Genomic DNA, 20,850 nt, shown 5'->3' on the forward strand with positions numbered 1-20,850 from the left:
CTGCTGTGGCAGCTCCATTGGTTGTTCAGTGATGAGTTGCACAGGTGAATGTGCTCTGGAGCCACAGGACTATATTTAATGAAGTGAACAAAGGACAATGAGAGCTCAGCGTTGCCTCTTTTAGGGAAGATCTATTCAACTGATTGTCATTTGTGACAGTGATGGGCCTTCTCCGTGGACAGTCCTGCCAGAGTCTGCCAGCTCCGTCAGATTGCAGTGCCACTCAGGAGGCAGCTGCTGTTGGTTGTACACACACACTGCCTTGCACTGAGGAGGGATGCAGGGGCATATGAGTGGTGTCAACAGCAAGGGTTTTGACCCTTAGTCTATCCCTGATCAAGAACAACCTACTATGTCACAATGAGGGATCTCCTACCCTCTCAGAGCACCTCCAGCCATAGGATTTATACCAGTGATGGAGGGATGAGGGTAAAAACCTCAATTGGTGGTACATTGAGAAGGCTGTCTAGGGATGACTCTGCCACAGGGCCTCTCTGCCACCAAATGGCACATAGGATACAGCATAAAAATCTGCCCCTTTACTGCTACCAGATAAAGCATTGTCTTTTAAGGAAATAAATCTGTGGTCCTTACTGTCTCTGATCTGGAGTCAAATGATGGATTGACTTGTAACTGCCCCCTGAAATGGCCTAGCAATCTACCCAGTTGTACTTCTAAACCACGACAAGGACAAATCTAGATTACAATTTATCTTGGAGTAATGTAAAAAGTAATTTCAGTATACCATACTTATATTCATGACATGAAACATTTAGATTGTTAATTTGATCTTTCAGTTGATTAGTTGAGGTGCGACTGATGTCAGTGAACATCCAGTTAATAATGATTATAGTCTGTAACATTTCAATAGCTCTTTAACATGTCTAATGTGGATTTAATTTTGCTTAATGTGGAACCTAGCTGTAGCCCATACCAGGCCATTCGCTGCAATTCACTGTCTGCCTAGGGGGGAGTTGTGGTGTTTTACTTTGCAAATAAATACACTCCGCTGGTTAGACTGCAGCAAACAAACCTCTAAGGCAGTGGCTACTCACCTTTAGACGTGTCTATGAACGGGAGTGCATCTTCCTCAGTAGGGGTGATTTCAACTGTACCGTTAAGGTGCAAGACCGTGCCCAAATACAGCAAGACTTGGACAACATTCAGGCTGTTACGTAGCAAATAACATTCACACCACACAAGAGCCTGGCAATGAGTATCTCATCATTGCCCCTTGACATTCAATAGCATTACCATAGCTGAATCTCCTACTATCTTCAACCTGGGAGTTACTTTGATTGAAACTGAACTGGAATAACCATATAAATACAGTCACTTCAATAGCAGGTCAGAGGCTGGGAGATCTGTGGTGAATAACTGACAACCTGACTAAACAAAACCAGTCCACCACTCACAAGCCTGGACTGTGATGGAATACTCCCCACCTGCATGGATGAGTGCAAATCCAACAACACTCAAGAATCTCATAACAATCCAGGAAAAAGAAGCCAAACTCATGGATGAAGGGTCTAGGCCCGAAACGTCAGCTTTTGTGCTCCTGAGATGCTGCTTGGCCTGCTGTGTTCATCCAGCTTCACATTTTGTTGTCAATTGGCACCACATCCACATTCATATCCTCCTCTACTGACACTCAGCAACTGCGGTATGTACCATCTACATGATGCACTGTAACAACTTGCCAGGGTTCCTTGAAAAACTTTAGTTTCACTTCACTTGCTTTTCACTCAAATCTTATGGATGTTTTTAACCTTGATAGCTATACCTGTAGTTATTTTCAGTTACTGATGGGTTTGCTGTGTATTTCTGGTGTTTGCTTTAAGTTTGACTATGTTGGTTTGTTTCCCGACTCATGGAAGAGAAAATTGGAGGTTCAGGACAGATGCAAGCCTTAAGCAAGTAATGTGCGATATTCACTGGTGTGGTACTCCCAATGAAATGTTAAATCAGGATCCCATCTACATCTCAGGCCTATTTCCAATGACATGTTTGCAACATTTTAACCTGAACTTCTTTACACACCTTCATAAGCTTCATTCTGTGCTCAAATTTACTATCGAAATGGAACAGTCAAATTAGCTCCCTTTCCTCGATGTATTAATTGAGAATTCTGACAGTGGGTTCTTAAACACTTCCTACTGAAAGCCTCCATTCAGTGATCAGTGTGCATGTTGGAATTCCTACAGTCATGGTAAATCTTATTGGCAACCTCATGAATAGGGCCTAGCTATCTGCTCCCTGTGGGAACTTGGCACTGAGATAAAGCATTTCCAAACTATCCTGTATGCTAATGAATGCCCTGACCAAATCATCACTCACCATATATCTAGAAAACTCAAGAAAGCAGTTACATCCTCAATTTTGTCCCTGAATGGTGCCCTGTCTATCTTGGATTACCCTAGAAGGGAAAGATGTATCTAAAATGTAAACAACAGGTGAAGCTTCTCACTACTACGCAGTAAATCCATGAATGGTTTTCTCTGTGAACAGAATACTGCCACCAAGCCAAAAACACCTTATGCCTTCAATACAAGTGAGTAATGTCATATACCAGTTTTGGTGCCAATGTGATGCCAGGTACGCAAAGATAAAGTTGCCATAATTCCAGATGATCATATAAGAGAGATGAGTGGCAGTGAGTTTAACCTGAATGTCACTACAACTCAAAAGAGGGGCACGGTTGAGAATTTGGGACCTTCAGCGTGACCTCATAGTGAGATCATCAGGTATGTAGGCAGTACATCATAATGACTGGCAGACCATAACAATCCCATTGACCAATCACGGTAGGAAACATGCCATTCATGGCCAACCAGTCTGTGCTTGCAAACTTCAGAAAAGTATTAGATGTAGCTGTACCATTGGAAATCACTTATTAAAATACTCCACAATATACCATCACAATCCAATTTAAAATCATTAACTGGTCTTGCAATCTGCTGCATTTGCACATTCTAGAAGCCACACACATAAATTCACAGGACCTTGTTTTATGTAGGTGAGATGAATTTTTATGAACATTGTATCTTTTCTTCAAAGAAAAAAGGTAGTTTGGAGACGGCCAAACTCTGCAGATTCCTCTAAGCTGCTTGGCCGTCCAGCCTGTAAGATGTTCCATGCCTGCCATTGGCATACTGAACCTCCGACCTCTTGTTCCAGAAGCCACTACCACACAAAGACTTCAGAGGCCTGTGCCATGGGAATAATAATTACAGAGATTGTAAACTGTGAGGTTAAAGTAAGGAGAATAGAATTAATTTGATTGATCTTTCAAAAGCCTTGTGCTGAATAATTTCCTTCCGTACTGTCCTCAACAAACTTACTTTTTATTGCGTCCCATGCGGAAACTACATATGAACAGTCCCCACTTTTGGTCACCCATGAAAAATTGAGATATTTGTAATGGTTGCAGCTTAAATGTCTCTACCCTGTTGCTATGTGACAGGAATCTCACACATTCTGTGATGCTGTTTGACACAGGACCACACTCTGTGATAGGATAATTAGCACTCCTCTAATGATCTCTTCACTGAAGTAAAACACAATTTTCTATTTTGTTTCTTCCCTTGGGGGAAGGGGGTTTTATGATCATTTATAATTTCAATAATTCAACCAAGAGCTCTTGTTTAATACGACAAAGACTGGAAGCTCAATGTGAATTACACAACTGTGTACTGGATTCAGAATAAACAATGTAAGAAAGCCTTTCTCACAAACTTCAATATGGTTCTAATTATAATCAGCTCAGTCCAGACTTGGTGAGAAGTACAGACTTGGGTAGGAAGGCACGTACTCAGGAGGACATGAGGAATCTACAGAGGACAAATTTGGCAGCTACAACATAGTGTGGCAAAATGTGAGGTTATGTATTTTTGCCAGAAGAATTGAAAAATTAAATGTTATTTAAACGGGGAAAACTACAAAAAGCTGCACCACAGAGGGATTTGGGAGTCCTTGTGTATGAGTCACAAAAGGTTAATAAAATAACTCCCTGGAGGCCGGTACCTGTCATAAAGTCACCTTTTATTTACACATGGAGAGTCCTTGACACTGATCCAGCTCTCCCGGAGCCAATTCTCAGACTGTTTATATCTGTCAGCCAGGGTTCCCTGAATGGACTAGATTACCAGCTCCAATCAAGGAACCTCTATTCCATGAGTTGACCTGGCCGACCTCGTTACAATCCTTCTCCCTCCAAGTCCAAGGAAATAAGCCAGATTTTTTTTTGTAGCTCCTCATGGGTATTTCAGCATTGGATCAGGTTCTTTCAACTCTGCCTATGATACAGATGGCAAGTAACACACTGTAGGTCACCTCTTGTGCCCAGAACATCTCAATAGAAATTCATTCTCTCCCTCAGCTGGCAAAGGTGTTGAGGCAGTGACATTCACCATGTGCATCTCAGGTTCTGAGGTCTCTTCAATGAAGAGGAAGGTCCCATGGGTTCTGCTAGCCTTTCCTACTGTTCTGGGGAGTTGGGCATGTTTAGCTCCCAGCCCTTTTGGGAATTTGCAGCTTTGATATGGTTCATGTACTTGTCCAGGTTCATTGGACCTACTTTATATGTCACTAGATCTGATCCTGCATCAAGTATGCCTATTAGCCATGCAGGGCTATTCCTGTGGTTCATACACCAAACTTCATCCCCTGAAGTAAACTGTCTGGCTTAGTGGAGTATTGTGTTCAGCATTGGCATTCCTGATGCCATTTCACCCTCCTCCCCCAAGGTCTGGGAAGATCAGATTTAACTTGGTGTAGAATCTTCTCCCCATCTTGCAGCTCTGTTGGAACCATTCCTGCAGTTGCACGAGGGCAGGTCCGATAAACAAATTAGAACTGGGACAGTTTGGTAAATGCTGGTCCTGCAGGCTGTTTCTTTAAGCTTGCCTTTACACTGTTCTTCTGCCAGACCATTGAAATCTTTTTCTTTACTCATTCACGGGATGAGGGCATCACTGGCCGGGCAATATTTATTGCCCATCCTTAACTGCCCTCTGGGCAATTAGGAATCAATCACATTGCGGTGGGTCTGGAACCATATGTAGGCCAGACCACATGAGGATGGCAATTTCCTTCCTTAAAGGACATTAGCTAACCAGATGGGTTTTTCCAACAGTCAGCAATGGATTCACAGTTATCATTAGATTCTTAATTCCAGATATTTATTGAATTAAAATTCCACCATCTGTTGAAACTGGATCCCCAGAACATTATCTGGGTCTCTGGATTAACAGTCCAGCAGTGATACCTCTAGGCCATTGCCTCCCCTACTGACACCTCAATCACCTGCCCCACCTTAGTTTCCAAAAGTAGGTCAAGCTTGGCACCTTCTCGAGTAGGTACATCCACATACTGAATCTGAAAATTTTCTTGTACACACTTAGCAAATTCCTCTCCATCTAAGCCCTTAACAATATGGCAGACCCAGTCTATGTTTGGAAAGTTAAAATTCCCTACCATAACTACCTTATTATTCTCACAGAAAACTGAAATCGCCTTACAATTTTTTTTCTCAACTTCCCAGTTTTGGAAACCTCTGGATGACCCTGGTGGAGTTCAGCCAGTATCTAGCAGTGACTTTTGCTTAGGATAATCAATCCTGCTCCCCAGAATAATATGTTGCCCTCTACTGTGATCTGGTCTCTCCCGGGCCCAAAATGGTTTCAGTTTTGGTAGTGATGGCACTTTGGTTTTCCCCCATCGCCACCAGCTGCTTCAGTTTTGCCAGGACTGGATCTTTGTGCATCCAAATTCTGATATTGTCAGCTGTGACTGGAAGTGTGTCCAGACAATTTTAAATCATTATAGCCTCGACCAGTGGCAATATCACAGGCTCTGTATCCACCGGTGGGAGGCAGCTTAATGCATCTGCATTTGATACATGGCCTCCAGGAGAGTGTTCTCACTTGCAATTGTATGCACTTATTATTAAAGCCCACTGCTGAATTCAGTCTGACACGATAGGCAGTACTGCCTTGTTATCTGTAAGTTGACTTAGCAGGGGTTTCTGGTCCATCATTATTACAAAGTGACATCCATTAAAGTATTGGTGGAACTTCCTGACTTCAAATATGACTGCCAAACCTTCCTTCTCTATCTAGGCATGTTTATGCTCTGTATTAGCCAAAGTTCTGGATGCATACACTATTGGGTGTTCGTCTTCATTGGGCCACTTATGAGCTAATATTACCCTGATGCTGTAAGAGGAGGCATTGGATAGCAATGCCAGATCTTGCTTGGGATCATTGTGTGCCAATACCTTAGAAGATGATAGCTGTTCATTCACTCCACGGAAAGCTACACAACCATTTCCAAGGCTGACGATTTTTTAAGAGTTGATGCAAAGCTGCCATGATGGAGGCCAAGTTATGTATCCACTTTCCAAAATAATTCACCTGCCAAGGAACCACCTAAGCTCTGACATAGATGTAGAAGACTGGAGCATCTTTGAATTTTTTCAAGTCATACCTCATGGAAACAGACCCTTCAGTCCAACGACTCCATGCCAAACATAATCTCAAACTAACCTAGGTCCATCTGCCTAGTCCTGGCCCCATATTCCTCCGAGCCTTTTCTATTCATGTACTTATTCAAATATCTTTTAAATGTTGTAATTGTGTCCACATCCAACACCCTCTGTGTAAAAAAAAATTTGCCCCTTGTCTTTTTAAATCTCTCCTCGCACTTTAAAAATGTGCTCCCAAGTCTTAAAATCCCCCATCCCCAGGAAAAGACACCTACCATTACGTCTATCATAATTTATAAACTCCTACGAAGGTCACCTTTCAGCCTTCTATGCTCCAGTAAACAAAGCTCTAACCTATCCAGCCTCTCCTTATAACTCAAACCTTCCAAACCCAGAAGCATCTCAGTAAATCTCTTCTGAACCCTCTCCAGCTTAATAATACCCTTCCTATAACTGGGTGACCAGAACTGTACACAGTACTCCAGAAGAAGCCTCACCACTGTCCTGTTCAGTGGCTATTTATTGGTTTGTCATAAAAGATACATCAACTAATCTTGTAGCAAACTTGAAACGAATCTACCACATGATACAAACCCTTATAATAATACACGTCAATGCAAGTTACAATAGTAATTCACATTGTTACAATTGGAAACAAAGAACTAAAAAACAGCCAAGACTTATTTTCTTGTTCCACTACTTCAAAAGAAAGACATTTTTGACTACTGTAGTAAAGTATGTAGAAACATACAACAGCTGCAGCATAGCGGGAGGCCTTTCAACCATCATATGCGCTGGCTACCTGTTACCTGTAAGAGAAATTCTGCAAGTTACATTCTATCATTTCAATGCAACTCTGTAAATTTCCCTTCAAGTAACGGTACAATTCAAGATCCAAACAACACATTGCATAAAATCCATTCATGTTGCCATTCATTCTGTTTCTGCTCACTTTAAAATCAGCTTCCTCAGTTTCTTCATTATTCCACTAATAGAAACAGTTTTTCCCTAATGACTCTGCCCAGACTTCTCTCAGTTTATAACCACCCTCAGCTTACCTTCCAATGGCTGTATCCCAGTCTTGTTGACTCTGAGCCCAAGTAGAACATTTGGGCTGCCAGGAATACCCATTCTTCCCTTCTAAGGCACATGCCTGTCTGGAAGAAATGTCTAAGGACCATGTCCAAGGTCGAAGTGCTCCTTATTGGTCTTCCCTGTAAGTAGCACATCATCTAGATTAATGGCGACCTTGGGTAGACCTTGTAAAATGTTCTCCATCATCTACTGAAAAATTGCACAGGCTGACAATACCTCAAATGGCTGCCTGATTGATGGTACAAACCGTTATGGGTAGTAATTGTAGCATACTTCTAGGACTCCTCACCTAAGTGCAAATGCAAGTGTGCATGGTTCATGTCCAGCTTCGTGAATGACAGCCCTCTGCCAGCTTTGCATTTACATCCTTTAGGCGACTGGGTATTTATGCAGCTGCAAAAAGCAGTTTACTTTTTGTTTCAAATTCCCAAAAAGGTGGACTGATGAGTTCACAATCAATAGAACCAGTGCTGCCCATTCCACAGAATGGACTGGTTTGACAATTCCTTTCCTTACCAGCCTTCTGATTTCTGCCTCTACTTTTGCCCGTAAGGCAAATGGTACTGGGTGGGCCTTACAGAAATATGGAGTTTGTTATTGGTAATGTGAGAGATGGCCTTCACTCCTTTGATACTCCCTACACTTGCCTGAAAAACATCTGAGTATTTAATTAGGACTTCACTCAGGCAGCCAATTTCTAACTGAAAGAAGTTGTGCCGATATAGGTGAATCTTTCTCAACTAATTTCCCTGCATCAAGCTTGTCCCAGAGCATTTTAATACAGTCAGTGGTAACTGAACAGCTGGTTCTCATAAGAGACCGGCAACAAAGTTGTACCTTTAATCTGTAAAGTTTCCCTGGTATAGGCTCTCAGTCTAGCTGCAGTCTTACGCAAACTTAAGGGTTGGAGTCCAGACCGAATTTTCTTAAAGACTGGTTCTAGGATTACTGAAATTAACCTCCATTAGAAATGGGAGACCATTCAACCAGACATTTATTTTGATTGTAATATAACAAGGTGTAGAGCTGGATGAACACAGCAGGCCAAGCAGCATCAGAGGAGCAAGAAGGCTGACATTTTAGGTCTATACCTTTCTTCAGAAAATTTGTTTTGATTGGTACTGATTGCTAATCAATTTAACTGTTCCAAACTAGATGAAGGTGGACTTTCCAGGATGTGGATTCTCCTGGATATTGGCCTATGAGTCCTCAATTTAGGTCTTGTGGGACTCTTTTACTGTCTGGAGTTTGCATGCCAGCATCAACTACAACGGCTTGTCGGCCTGGATCCTGAAGAAAATTGTAACCATTGGCTGAAGCTTGGCTTTGCTCTGGGGTTTTGCTGTGGACTGACCCTGAGTCTCTCCGTTCAGGCTTTATCCTGAGTGAGGCTATGCAATTGCCTTCACTCAAGTGGTGTTCACTGAGCTCAGTCGAACTGATGAGCATACCCTGTGCACCTCACTTGCCTCATTGTCCAATGATACAGCCAGTGTTAGTGCCTGTTTGAAATCCAGTTGGGCTTCAGCTGGTAGGCACTTTTGCATCATTACAGCATTAATCCTACATACCATTCACTCTGTCAGCATCTCATTGAGGATTAATCTAGAGTCATATGCCTCTACCAATCGTCTTAACCTAGTCAAAAATCCTGATATGGATTCCCTTGGTTCCCAAATTGCTCAGTAAAAATGATAGCATGTCAGAATTAGAAGAGGCTTGAGATCATAATATTCCTTAACAAATCCATGAATTCTTGAAAGACTTTAGTATGTATAGAAATTAGAACATAGAACAATACAGTGCAGAACACGCCCTTCGGCCCTCGATGTTGCACCGGCCTGTGAACTAATCTAAGCCCCTCCCCCTACACTATCCCATCATCATCCATATGCTTATCCAAGGACTGTTTAAATGCCCCTAATGTGGCTGAGTTCACTACATTGGCAGGCAAGGCGTTCCACGCCCTTACCACTCTCTGAGTAAAGAACCTGCCTCTGACATCTGTCTTAAATCTATCACCCCTCAATTTGTAGCTAGGCCCCCTTGTACAAGTGAAGTCATCATCCTTGGAAAAAAACTCTCACTGTCCACCCTATCTAATCCTCTGATCATCTTGTATGTCTCTATTAAATCCCCTCTTAGCCTCCTTCTCTCCAGTGAGAACAGACCCAAGTCCCTCAGCCTTTCTTCATAGGGCCTGCGCTCCAGACCAAGCAACATCCTGGTAAATCTCCTGTGCACCTTTTCCAATTCTTCCACGTCCTTCCTGTAATGGGGCGACCAGAACTGCACGCAATATTCCAAGTGAGGCCGTACTAGCGTTTTGTACAGTTGCAGCATGGCATCATGGCTCCGGAACACAATCCCCCTACCATTAAAACCTAACACAGCATACGCCGCCTTAACAGCACTATCAACCTGGGTGGCAACTTTCAGGGATCTATGTACACGGACACCAAGATCCCTCTGCACAGCCACACCACCAAGAATCTTTCCATTGACCCAGTATTCTGCCTTCCTACTATTCATCCCAAAGTGAATCACCTCACATTTATCCGTATTAAGCTCCATTTACCAGCTTTCAGCCCAGTTCTGCAGTTTATCCAAGTCTCCCTCAACCTGCAACATTCTTCCACACTGTCCACCACTCCACCGACTTTAGTATCATCCACAAACTTATTAACCCATCCACCTATGCCTGCATCCAAGTTATTTATAAAAATGACAAACAGCAGTGGACCCAAAACAGATCTTCGAGGCACACCACTAATAACCGGACTCCAGGCTGAATATTTTCCTTCAACCACCACTATTGCCTCAGAGAAAATTAGGCTCCTGATAACCAAAAAAGCCATGGGTACACAAGCTGTCAGGAGAATTAATATTTACTTTTCATCTGCCCTAATATCATTTGCCCAGAAAAAAATGCATTTTTTCTAAATACTGGGCCCAGTCTTCAAGAGCAAGATCAAACAAGTCAAGCTTCCTAAATAACAGCATGATGCCAGAAATGCTTACCCCCACCTCAAAGACGATTGTTGTGGGCAAGTTTCTTCAGGATATGTTTTACACTCATCACCACTGAAATAACTCCACAGAGGCTGGTATCCCATCACTCTTTATTTACAGATAAACAGCCCCAATCAGGGAACTCATATTCTATGAGGTGACCTCAGTACAATTAGTACAGCTAGGATCCAATAGGGAAAGCACATGGAAAAGTGGTCTTTATTTCAAATGAAATGGAGTATAAATCTAGGGAAGTCTTTCTAAAACAGTGCAAAACTGATTCGACCATAGCTGGAATACCGTGAACAGATTTAATGTCCATATCTATGGACAGATATACTGGCATTGAAAGCAGTCCAGAGATGGTTCTCACAGAATCCCTACACTGTGGAAGCAGGCCATTTGGCCCACTGAGTTTACATCAACACTCCACAGAGCAACCCACCTCCCCCAAACACTATCCCTGTAATAAGATAACAAGGTGTGGAGCTGGATGAACACAGCAGGCCAAGCAGCATCGTGAGAGCAGGAAAGCTGACGTTTTGAGCCTAGACCCTTCATCAGAAATAGGGGAGGGGGAGAGGGTTCTGAAATAAATAGGAAGAGAGGGGGAGGCGGATAGAAGATGGATAGAGGAGAAGATAGGTGGAGAGGAGACGGACTAGTTAAAGGAGGCGGAGGTGGTGGAAAAACTGCTCAATGTCCAAACATGACTGATATTCGTTGATGTGTGGGTGGAGGGGACAAAGGTGAGCCCCTTACTGAGGACTGACCATTCATCCTCAGTAAGTGGGAGGTCTGGGGGGATGGTGAAGTCTTGGCCAGGCTCAGTGTTAACCTGGTTTTCTTCAGGACGTGGTCGAGCAGTTTCAAAGCCGAAGAGATTTCAGGACGTGGTCGAGTTTTTCCACCGACTCCACCTCCTTTAACTTGTCTTTCAATGTCCTAGATACCAGCATCACCTACCCTAGGTTAGCCCTATCCCACTGGCACCCCACTAATCTAGCAACCCAATGGTATGGATTCAAGAGGAATTTATCCTGGGAGTCCCCAGTATTGACTCTGGACCCCATGAAGTTTCATGGTTTCAGTCACATCTGGGCAAGGAAATCTGTTTACCCGCTTTGGCTGATCAGTCTTTACTCCTAGTTGTTGAAATTCATTTGGAAGATGTGCTGAACTTGGGGGATCTCAATGTCCACCACAACAAGGGGTCTGGCAGCAACACTGCTGACTTAGGTGATCAAACCCAGCTAGACTGGGCCTGAAGCACGTGGTGAGGGAACTGACAAGAGGGAAAAACATGATCAACTTCATCCTCACCCACCTGTAGGTTTTTATTCCCAACTTTCCGTGGTCCATCAGGTTTACTGTTGGTATCAACAAACCATAGTTATTCGAAGAATAGATCATTTCCAATATTCTTCGTTAGAGCAAAGTACACTTTAACAAATGTTGCAAAAATCTTCCTATATTATGCTTACAATCACGAGTTAACCCTTTTTACATGGACTCGTCTGAAGATCAAACCAGAAAAGGGTGGCTCAGTGGTTAGCACTGCTGTCTCTGGTACTGCTCCCTCACAGCGCCAGAGACCTGGGTTTGATTCCCACCTAGGGATCTGTCTGGCATTTGCACATTCTCCCTGTGCATGGGTTTCCTCCGGGTGCTCCGGTTTCCTCCCACAGTCCAAAGATGTGCAGGCTAGGAGGTTTGGCCACGCTAAATTGCCCGTAGTGTCCAAGGATGTGCAAGCTCAGTGGGTGAGCCATGGGAAATGCAGGGTTACAGGGATAGGGCTGGATAGTGGGATGCTGTTCAGAAGGTTGTTGTGGGTTGAATGGCCTGCTTCTACACCTCAGGAATTCTATGAAGAATGTAGGAAGACAACCCAAGAGACCGGCCATAGCTGAAAATGAGGTGTTAACCTGGTAACCTTACAACACAGGACCACTTGTATGCTCACAGGGCAAGGGGAGTGGGATTGACACAGCTTTGTGATCCCATAACAAATGATCACTTTAGGCCTGCCACATACAGTCATAAAAAAACAACTGACAATCTCACACACTCTGAAACATCCTCAATGATGGGGAAGCAGAGCATATGAATGCAAAAGACAAGGCTACAACATGTGAATGCATCTTCAGCCAGATGTGTGAGTGGATGATCCATTTTGGCCTCCTCTAGAGGTCCCCAGTCCCCAGCATCACACATGCCAGTCTTCAGCCAATTTGATCAGTCCACATGATATTACAAAATGGCTGAGACGCTGCATAGTGTAAAGGCTGTGGGCCCTGACAATATCCCAACTAAAAACTTGTGCTCCAGAACTAACTGCCACACTGCAGTTACTACGTAATATCTGCCTGACAGCATGGAAAATAGTGCAAATATGTCTTGTCCATAAAGATCAGGACAAATCCAATCCAGCCAATTAGGTTGTGTTCAAGGCAATCTTGGTCATCCCTCCATCATAAGGTCAGAAGTTGGGATAGTCACCGATAATTGCACAATGTTCAGCACCATTCCTGACTCCTCAGATACTGAACAAAAACAGAAGTTGCAGGAAAAGCTCAGCAGGCCTGGCAGCATCAGTGAAGAAAAATCAGAGTTAACATTTTGGGTCTGATGACCCTTCCTCAGAACTGCTGGAGGAAGTTCTGAGGACAGGTCACTGGACCCAAAATGTTAACCCTGATTTTTCATCACAGATGCTGCCAGACCTGCTGAGCTTTTCCTGCAACTTCTGTTTCTGTTCCTGATTGACAGCATCTACAGTTCTTCCGGTTTCCTCAGATACTGAAGCAATTTGTGTCTAAATGCAGCAAGGCCTGGATAACATTTGGTCTCGAGCTGATCAGCATGAAATAACATACACACCACACAGTGCTGGGTAGTCTTGTCCTGCGATGAGGTCTCGTCCCCATGTGGAGGTCATCTTCAGCATTGGCTTTCTGGTACTTCGGCCTGGCAGGCATTCTCATGCAGGAGTGCTGGTCTCTAGATGTTTCAGGCCCAGAGTTCCAATGTGATCGTCTCATCCCAGATGCATTTACCAGACATTCCACCGTTCCTTCATCAGCTTTCACGGAGCCTGGGAGCCATTTACTGACCTGTGATGAACTTTGTCTTAATTATTATGTATGACTTTTGTCATTAATACAGGCACCATGGTAGGATGACTTCTAAAATTTTTCACTGTATTTTTCATGTAAAGGTACACAGGACAATAAATTTCTATTCTATTCTAATGACCACCTACAAGAGGACAGCATCTGAGCCATGTCCCCTTGCATTCAAAGGCCTGACAATAGCTAAGACCCCCACCAGCAACATCCAGATGCTTACCATCGACCAGAAGCTTAATTGATCCAGACATATAGATATTATGCTGTAAGGGTAGGTAAGAGGCTGAGAATTCTACAGCAAATGTCTCAATGTCTGTCTCCCTGATGCCTGTCCACTATCAGCAAAGCATAAATCGTGAGTGTGATGGAACACCACACACTTGTCTGCATGAGTATCAACAATACCGAAGAAATCAACACCATCTAGCTACAGTGATAACGGGAACTGCAGATGCTGGAGAATACATGATGAAGGGTCTAGGCCCGAAACGTCAACTTTTGTGCTCCTGAGATGCTGCTTGGCCTGCTGTGTTCATCCAGCCTCACACTTCATTGCCATCTAGCTACACTTGATTGACAAACACCCACCATCTCCCTCTGCCAATACACAGTAGCAGCACTGCGTACTATCTACAAGGTTGAACCACAATTTTTTGGATCATTATAGTCCATGTGGTGTAGCTACACTGAGAATGCAGTGAGGAACGGAAGTTTTGGAATTTTGACACTGACTACCAGATGAGGCTGCTGCAATTTGGCGGGTGTGCCACTGGAGGGGGTTGGTGCGTCCGCCGTTTGGATTAATCCTTTCCTGTCATAGTCACTGATTGCCTATTGTGATTAAAATATTTCAGTGAATGCTGCAATTCAGTGAGGTTGTTGTCTTGCTCGCCAAGCTGGCCTGTTTTCATTCAAATGTTTTGTCACCATGTTGGGTAACATCATCAGTGAGGCCTCTGATGAAACGATGTTGCTCTACCCCACTCAGAACTTATACCGTCCAGTCTGTTATGGTGAGTCTTGTCATTTCCCGTTCTCTTCTGTGTGGGTTTTTATATTGCATTATGGCAATTGCATTACACACTTGGCCAAACTTAGACATTCACGGAAATTCCGAGAGGCATGTTTCTCACATTGCAATCAACAAACATACAGATTTGGACCTCATGTACAAACCCATACAGAACCAATCTGGGAATGACACAACTCACCATAACAGACCAGGCAGTAAAAATTCCAAGTGGAGTAGAGCTACAGATCTTTGCAAAAGCCTTAAGCTGTGGGAGGGAGCCGCAGTTCAGATGGCCTGCTAAAAGGGATATTGATTCTGCAATTTTATTATGGAAATAGAAAGTGCTGGAGGAACTCAGCAGATTTTCTTTATTTATAATGATTTCATCTGATGTGGGCCTTGCTGGCCCGGCCACCTTTCATTGCCTGTAAGTAGGTGGTGCTGAGTTGTCTGCTTGAACCACTGCAGTCCATGTAGGTAGACCCACAGAGGTCTTTGGGAGGGAATTCCTGAATTTTGACCCAGTGACACTGACGGGACACCAATTTATTTGCAGAGATAGTAGGAACTGCAGATGCTGGAGAATCCGAGCTAACAAGGTGTAGAGCTGGATGAACACAGGAGGCCAAGCAGCATCATAGGAGCAGGAAAGCTGCTTGGCCTGCTGAGTTCATCCAGCTCTACACCTTGTTATTTGCGAGTCAGCATGGTATTCAGTTTGGAAGGGATTTTGGTGATGTTATTTAGAGATATATGGAAGCAGCTTTGGATAGTTTATGTGCAGGCATGCTTAGCCCAGCTGGTATCTCATGTAGCTGTATTGCCTTAAAGCATGAGTTGAAGTTGATACAAAGCAATCTTGTTCTGTTCAACAATTCCTTTCTTTGAAGGTGCACAGGGTGAAGAATAGCTGCCTCACAACATCAGGAACCTGGTTTCAATTCCACCCTCGGGTAACTGTCTGTGTGGAGTTTGCAAGTTCTCCCCATATCTGCATGGGTTTCCTCCAGGTGCTCTGGTTTTCTCCCACAGGCCGTGCTAAATTGCACCATAGTATCCAGGGATGTGCAGGCTACGTGAGTTAGCCATGGGAAATGGTAGTGATATTAACAAGTTCAGCCAGGTGGACCTCATAGAAAATGGGTTCCCTGATTGGAGCTGTTAACCTGGTCTAAACAGGGAGCTCTGGCTGATAGATATAAACAGGAGTGTCAGAAGTTCTGTTCACTCTGAGAGTTGGGTCTGAGGGAGCTGAATCATATGACAGGGACTTTTCATCTGTAAATAAAGGGTGACTTAGTACAGTTATTTCAAAATATGGGGTTACAGGGTTAGGATGGAGGGGTGTGTGTCTGGTGAGGGTCAGTGCAGACCTAATGGGCTGAATGGCCTCTATCTGCACTGTAGGGATTCTATAATTCTAAGAGTGTAGTTTGTCACATCATTTTCCAGCAAGGCACTGCTTTCACTTGGCTTAAGGGTCACTGGTTGAAACTGTTCAAGTCATAGAGTCACAGTCAGAGGTCCACCTTTGGTCCAACTCATCCATGTCAACCAGATATCCAATATAAATCTAGTCACATTTGCCAGCATTTGGCTCATATCCCTCTAAACCCTTCCTGTTCATATACCTATCCAGATTCCTTTTAAACATTGTAACTGTACCAGCCTTCACCACCTCCTCTGACAGCTCATTCCACTTCCCTTCACTACTCTCTGCATGACAATGTTGTCTCTTAGGTCCCTTTTATATATTTTCCCTCTCAACTTAAGCTGATGCCTTCTAGTTTAGACTCCCCCACCCCAGGGAAAGACCTTGTCTATTCACCTACCCATGCCCCTCATGATTTTATAAACCTCTATAAGGTCACCCCTCAGCCTCTGAAGCTCCAGGGAAATAGCTCCAGCCTAGTCACCCTCTCCCTATAGCTCAAATCCTCCAACTTTCTCGAATTCCCTAATCATTCCTCCAGTCTTCTGGCCCCTCACCTGTGGCTATTGATGATACAAATATCTCAGCAAGGGGCCCAGCAATCACTTCCCTAACTTCCCACAGACTTCTAGGGCATACCTGATCAGATCCTGAGGATTTATCCACCTTTATGTTTTAAGATGTTCAGCACCTCCTACTCTGTTATATGGGCATTTTTCAAGTCATCGTTGTTTATTTCCCCATGTGCTCTATCTTCCATATCCTTTCTCCACAGTATTCAATGATGCAAAATACTTGTTTAGTATCTCCCCCATCTCCTGCGGTTCTACACACAGAAGGCCTTGCTGATTTTTAAAGGCTCTATTCTCTTCCTAGTTACCCTTTTGTCCCTAATGTATTTATTTGCCAAAGCTATCTCATGCCCCCTTTTTGCCCTCCTGATTTCCTTCTGATGTATACTCCTACTGCCTTATGTTTTTCTGGGGTCACTCGATTCCTGCTGTCTATACCTGACATATGCTTCCTTCCTTTTCTTGGCCAAAACCTCAATTTCTCTAGTCATCCATCATTTCCTACATGTGCCAGCCTTGCCCTTCTCCCTAACAGGAACATACTGCCTCTGGACTCTCGTTATCTCATTTTTGAGTTCTTCCCATTTTCCAGCTGTCTCTTCACCTGCAGACATCCATTCCCAATCAACTCTTGAAAGTTCTTGCCTAATACCATCAAAATTGTCCTTCCTACAATTTAGAACTCTAACTTTTAGATCTGGTCTATCTTTTTACATCAGTGTTTTAAAACTAATAGATTTATGGTTGCTGGCCCCAAAGTACTCCCCCACTGATACCTCAATCACCTGCCCTGCCTTATTTCCCAAGAGCAGGTCAGGTTTTGCACCTTCTCTAGTAGGTATATCCACATACTGAATCAGAAAAGTTTCTTGTGCACACTAAATAAATTTCTGTTGTCATACCTCATTGGAAATCGATAAGTTTCCAGAATCATCACAAAAGTTGGTTTTTAAAATAACAGCACAATGTGCCCCAATATATCTGACTTCCAAACACATTCATAGAAAGCACACACCATGTTTACTTACAAGTAATTTGGCTTTAGTTACAGGTAAACAGTACACGCCCCTTTATACAAACTGACAGATACGGAAATAGCATATGGTGGGATGAACTAGCTGTGGAGATTAAATTCCTTCTCCATAATTTGTCCCCAGTTCCAAGCTATCATGTAGCCCAGAACCATGCACACAGTTGTTGGCAGGCAAAACAACTTAAGCTGTTCATAACAGGTCACTAGTCCATAGACCAATTCTACCCAACTGTATTTGCACACCACTTCTTTCTCCCAGTTCACCTACAATCCAAACTTTAATTACTGCTTCCTCCAGCAGCTCTTTGCCCATTGCATGCCATGAGTGAGAGATAATAGGTATTGCAGATGCTGGAGAATCTGCGATAAGAAGGTGTAGAGCTGGATGAACACAGCAGGCCGAGGAGCATCAGAGGAGCAGGAAAGCTCCTATGATTATACTTGGTCTGCTGTGTTCATCCAGCTCTAGAGCTTGCCATGAGTGTCAGGTTGCGCTTTGAACCCTTGCAGCAACTGTTTAAGGCTTTGGTTTTAAAAAAAACACCTTTTCTTTCCCATCCACACTTGTTTCAAAAGCGCCAAAAATTAAAAGTCATGTTTCCGGTTGCGTTGCTGAATCTGCGGAGGTGGGAACACCAGCCGCTGTTCCCGGAGGAGTCGCTGGGGTGGAAGTGGGCGCTGCAGTTACCAGATGAGCCGCTGTTTCCAGTGAAGTGCCTGGGGTGGGAGGAGCGCTGTAGGTCCCGGAGAAGCCGCCGTTCCAGGATGAGCCGCTGGGGTGGGAGGCGGCGCTATACAGTTCCCGGAGAACCTGCTGTGTCCAGCGGATCCGCTGGGGTGGGAAGCGGCGCTGTAGTTCCAGGTGCCTTCGGCGAAATGGCCGCTAAAAAGTTGGGGACTAGGTTGGAGATTGAGATCGAGCGGTGCCGGAATGAATGTCTGTGGGAAAAGATCCCGGAGCTCGTTAAACAAATGTCGGCTAAACTCATCGGAAACGGTAAGGACGCGCGGCCTACATGTCCTACGAAAGCCTCGGCCTCTCGTGGCGGCCCCCCAGCGGGCTCCGTGCGATGGTGAAAGCAGCAGCGGCTATAGTGGGGTCTCTGCACTCAGACCTCAGCCCTTCACCTCCTGGGGACCGAAGTATCCCTCCACAAGAATTCACCAATCACCCAACGTCCATCCCAACCCACACACACAAACCTACCCTCCCCGCCCCGCCCCCCCCCCCCCCCCGCTGTCTACCCCCACGGCCCGCCCTCCCTGCTGTCACCCCCCCCTCACCCCACGGCCCCATCCCCGCTGTCACCCCCCCCCCTCACCCCACGGCCCCATCCCCGCTGTCACCCCCCCCTCACCCCACGGCCCCATCCCCGCTGTTGCCCCCCCCCCCCACCCCCCACCCCACGGCCCCATCCCCGCTTTCACCTCCCCCCTACCCCACGGCCCCGTCCCTGCTGTCACCCCCCCACCCCATGCCCCCCTCGCTGCTGTCTGCCACCCCACCCCACCCCACCCCACCCCACGACCCCCTCACTGCTGTCCCCCCCACCACATGGCCTCCTCGCCGCTATCTCATCCCCCCCCCCCACACCCCACCCCACCCCACCCCACAGCCCCCTCGTCGCTGTCTCTCCCCCCCCACACCACGGCCCCCTTGTCGCTGTCTCCCCCAGCCCCCTCGTCACTGTCTCTCCCCCCTGCACCCCACGGCCCCCTCGTCACTGTCTCCCTCCCACGGCCCCCTCGTCACTGTCTCCCTCCCACGGCCCCCTCATCACTGTCTCCCTCCCACGGCCCCCTCATCACTGTCTTTCCCCCCCCACCACCCCACAGCCCCCTCGCCGCTGTCTCCCTACCACCACCTCTTGATTCTTTCTGTACTGCCACCCAACACCCTTTCCAGATGGGCATCATGATTGTTGTTGGAGCTGCGCTTACCCAGGCAAGTGGGGAGTATTCCATCTCACCCCTGAGTTGTCCCTTGTAGATGGTGGACAGACTTTTGGAAATTAGAAGATCAATTACTCGCTGCATGATTCATACACTTTGACTGCTCCTGTATCATCTGTATTTATATGGCTAGTTCAGTTCACTTTCTAGTGAATGGTAGTCCCTAAATTGTTGATAGTGCGGGATTCAGTGATAGTGCTACCATTGAATGTCAAGGGGTGACATTTAGATTTCATTTTGTAAATAATCATTGCCTGACACTTGTATGGCATGAATATTACTTGCCACCTGTCAATCTAAACCTGGATGTCTTTGGAGTTGGGATTGATGCTGAATATTGTCTAATCTTTGCTGAACCTTCCAATTCTGATCTTTTGATGAATGGAAGCTCATTGATAAACCAGCTGAAGATGGGTTGGCTAAAACACATTACCCTGGGTTACTTCTACAAAGACTGCCCTCCAAAAGTTATGACTACTTTCAATCACCCCCTCATTACCCACTGCACCCCTTTCTCAACCATTATACCCATCTTGCCAACCATTCCACACCTCTCATGCCTCCCAATATCTCCCATTTATCCCCTCTGTCACCTGGTTCATCTTGTCGACTACCCTTGTCACAACTAACCTCACCCACCACCCATTCTCCCAATCCTCCAGCATCTTGGGACACACACACTTCTCATCCAAGCGACATCCTCTACTCCTTGCCAACCCCACCCTTTGCTACCTGCTTATGCACTTCTAATGCCATAGAAATAATTGTCCAGTGGCTTTTTGAGACAGATTATCTGATGGGTGATCACAAGCTGTCATAGTAATAAGGACACACATTGGGTGGCAGACATACTCATTTCATGTAACTGTTTAACCTTGAGTACTCTAAAGTGTGTTGGGTTATGTGAGGATGTTGCTTTTCAGTAACTTTGCTGCAGCATGTTTGTGTGGAACCGTGAGGTTCTTGCATTGAGAAAGCAATGATACATCTTCAGCAGGGGTGGAGGAACTGCAGGCCTCTGTTATCAGCAGGTTGCAAGACTGTTTTTGCTTTAGGGCTAAGCTGTAGTGATCAGTAGGAGCTGTACCTAGAATGAATGGTTGATCACTGTTGTACAGTACGAGCT

The 20,850-nt window shown here is 45.0% G+C and overlaps 1 protein-coding gene across 2 annotated transcripts in view; it reads left to right on the forward strand.

Annotated features, from left to right (window-relative positions):
- The first annotated feature begins 18,583 nt into the window (after positions 1–18,583).
- ttc7b (tetratricopeptide repeat domain 7B) overlaps positions 18,584–20,850 on the forward strand; it is a 433,024-nt gene continuing 430,757 nt past the window's right edge. The window contains exon 1 of one of the 2 annotated variants that reach the window (XM_059648959.1): positions 18,584–18,768. In XM_059648959.1, the coding sequence (XP_059504942.1) occupies positions 18,648–18,768 (121 nt within the window). In that variant the 5' untranslated portion in view covers positions 18,584–18,647. The remainder of the gene's footprint in view (positions 18,769–20,850) is intronic. The other variant, XM_059648958.1, reaches the window with a different exon arrangement.

This window comes from Stegostoma tigrinum, chromosome 10 (genome assembly GCF_030684315.1).
Source record: "Stegostoma tigrinum isolate sSteTig4 chromosome 10, sSteTig4.hap1, whole genome shotgun sequence".
Classification (NCBI taxonomy): Eukaryota; Metazoa; Chordata; class Chondrichthyes; order Orectolobiformes; family Stegostomatidae; genus Stegostoma; species Stegostoma tigrinum.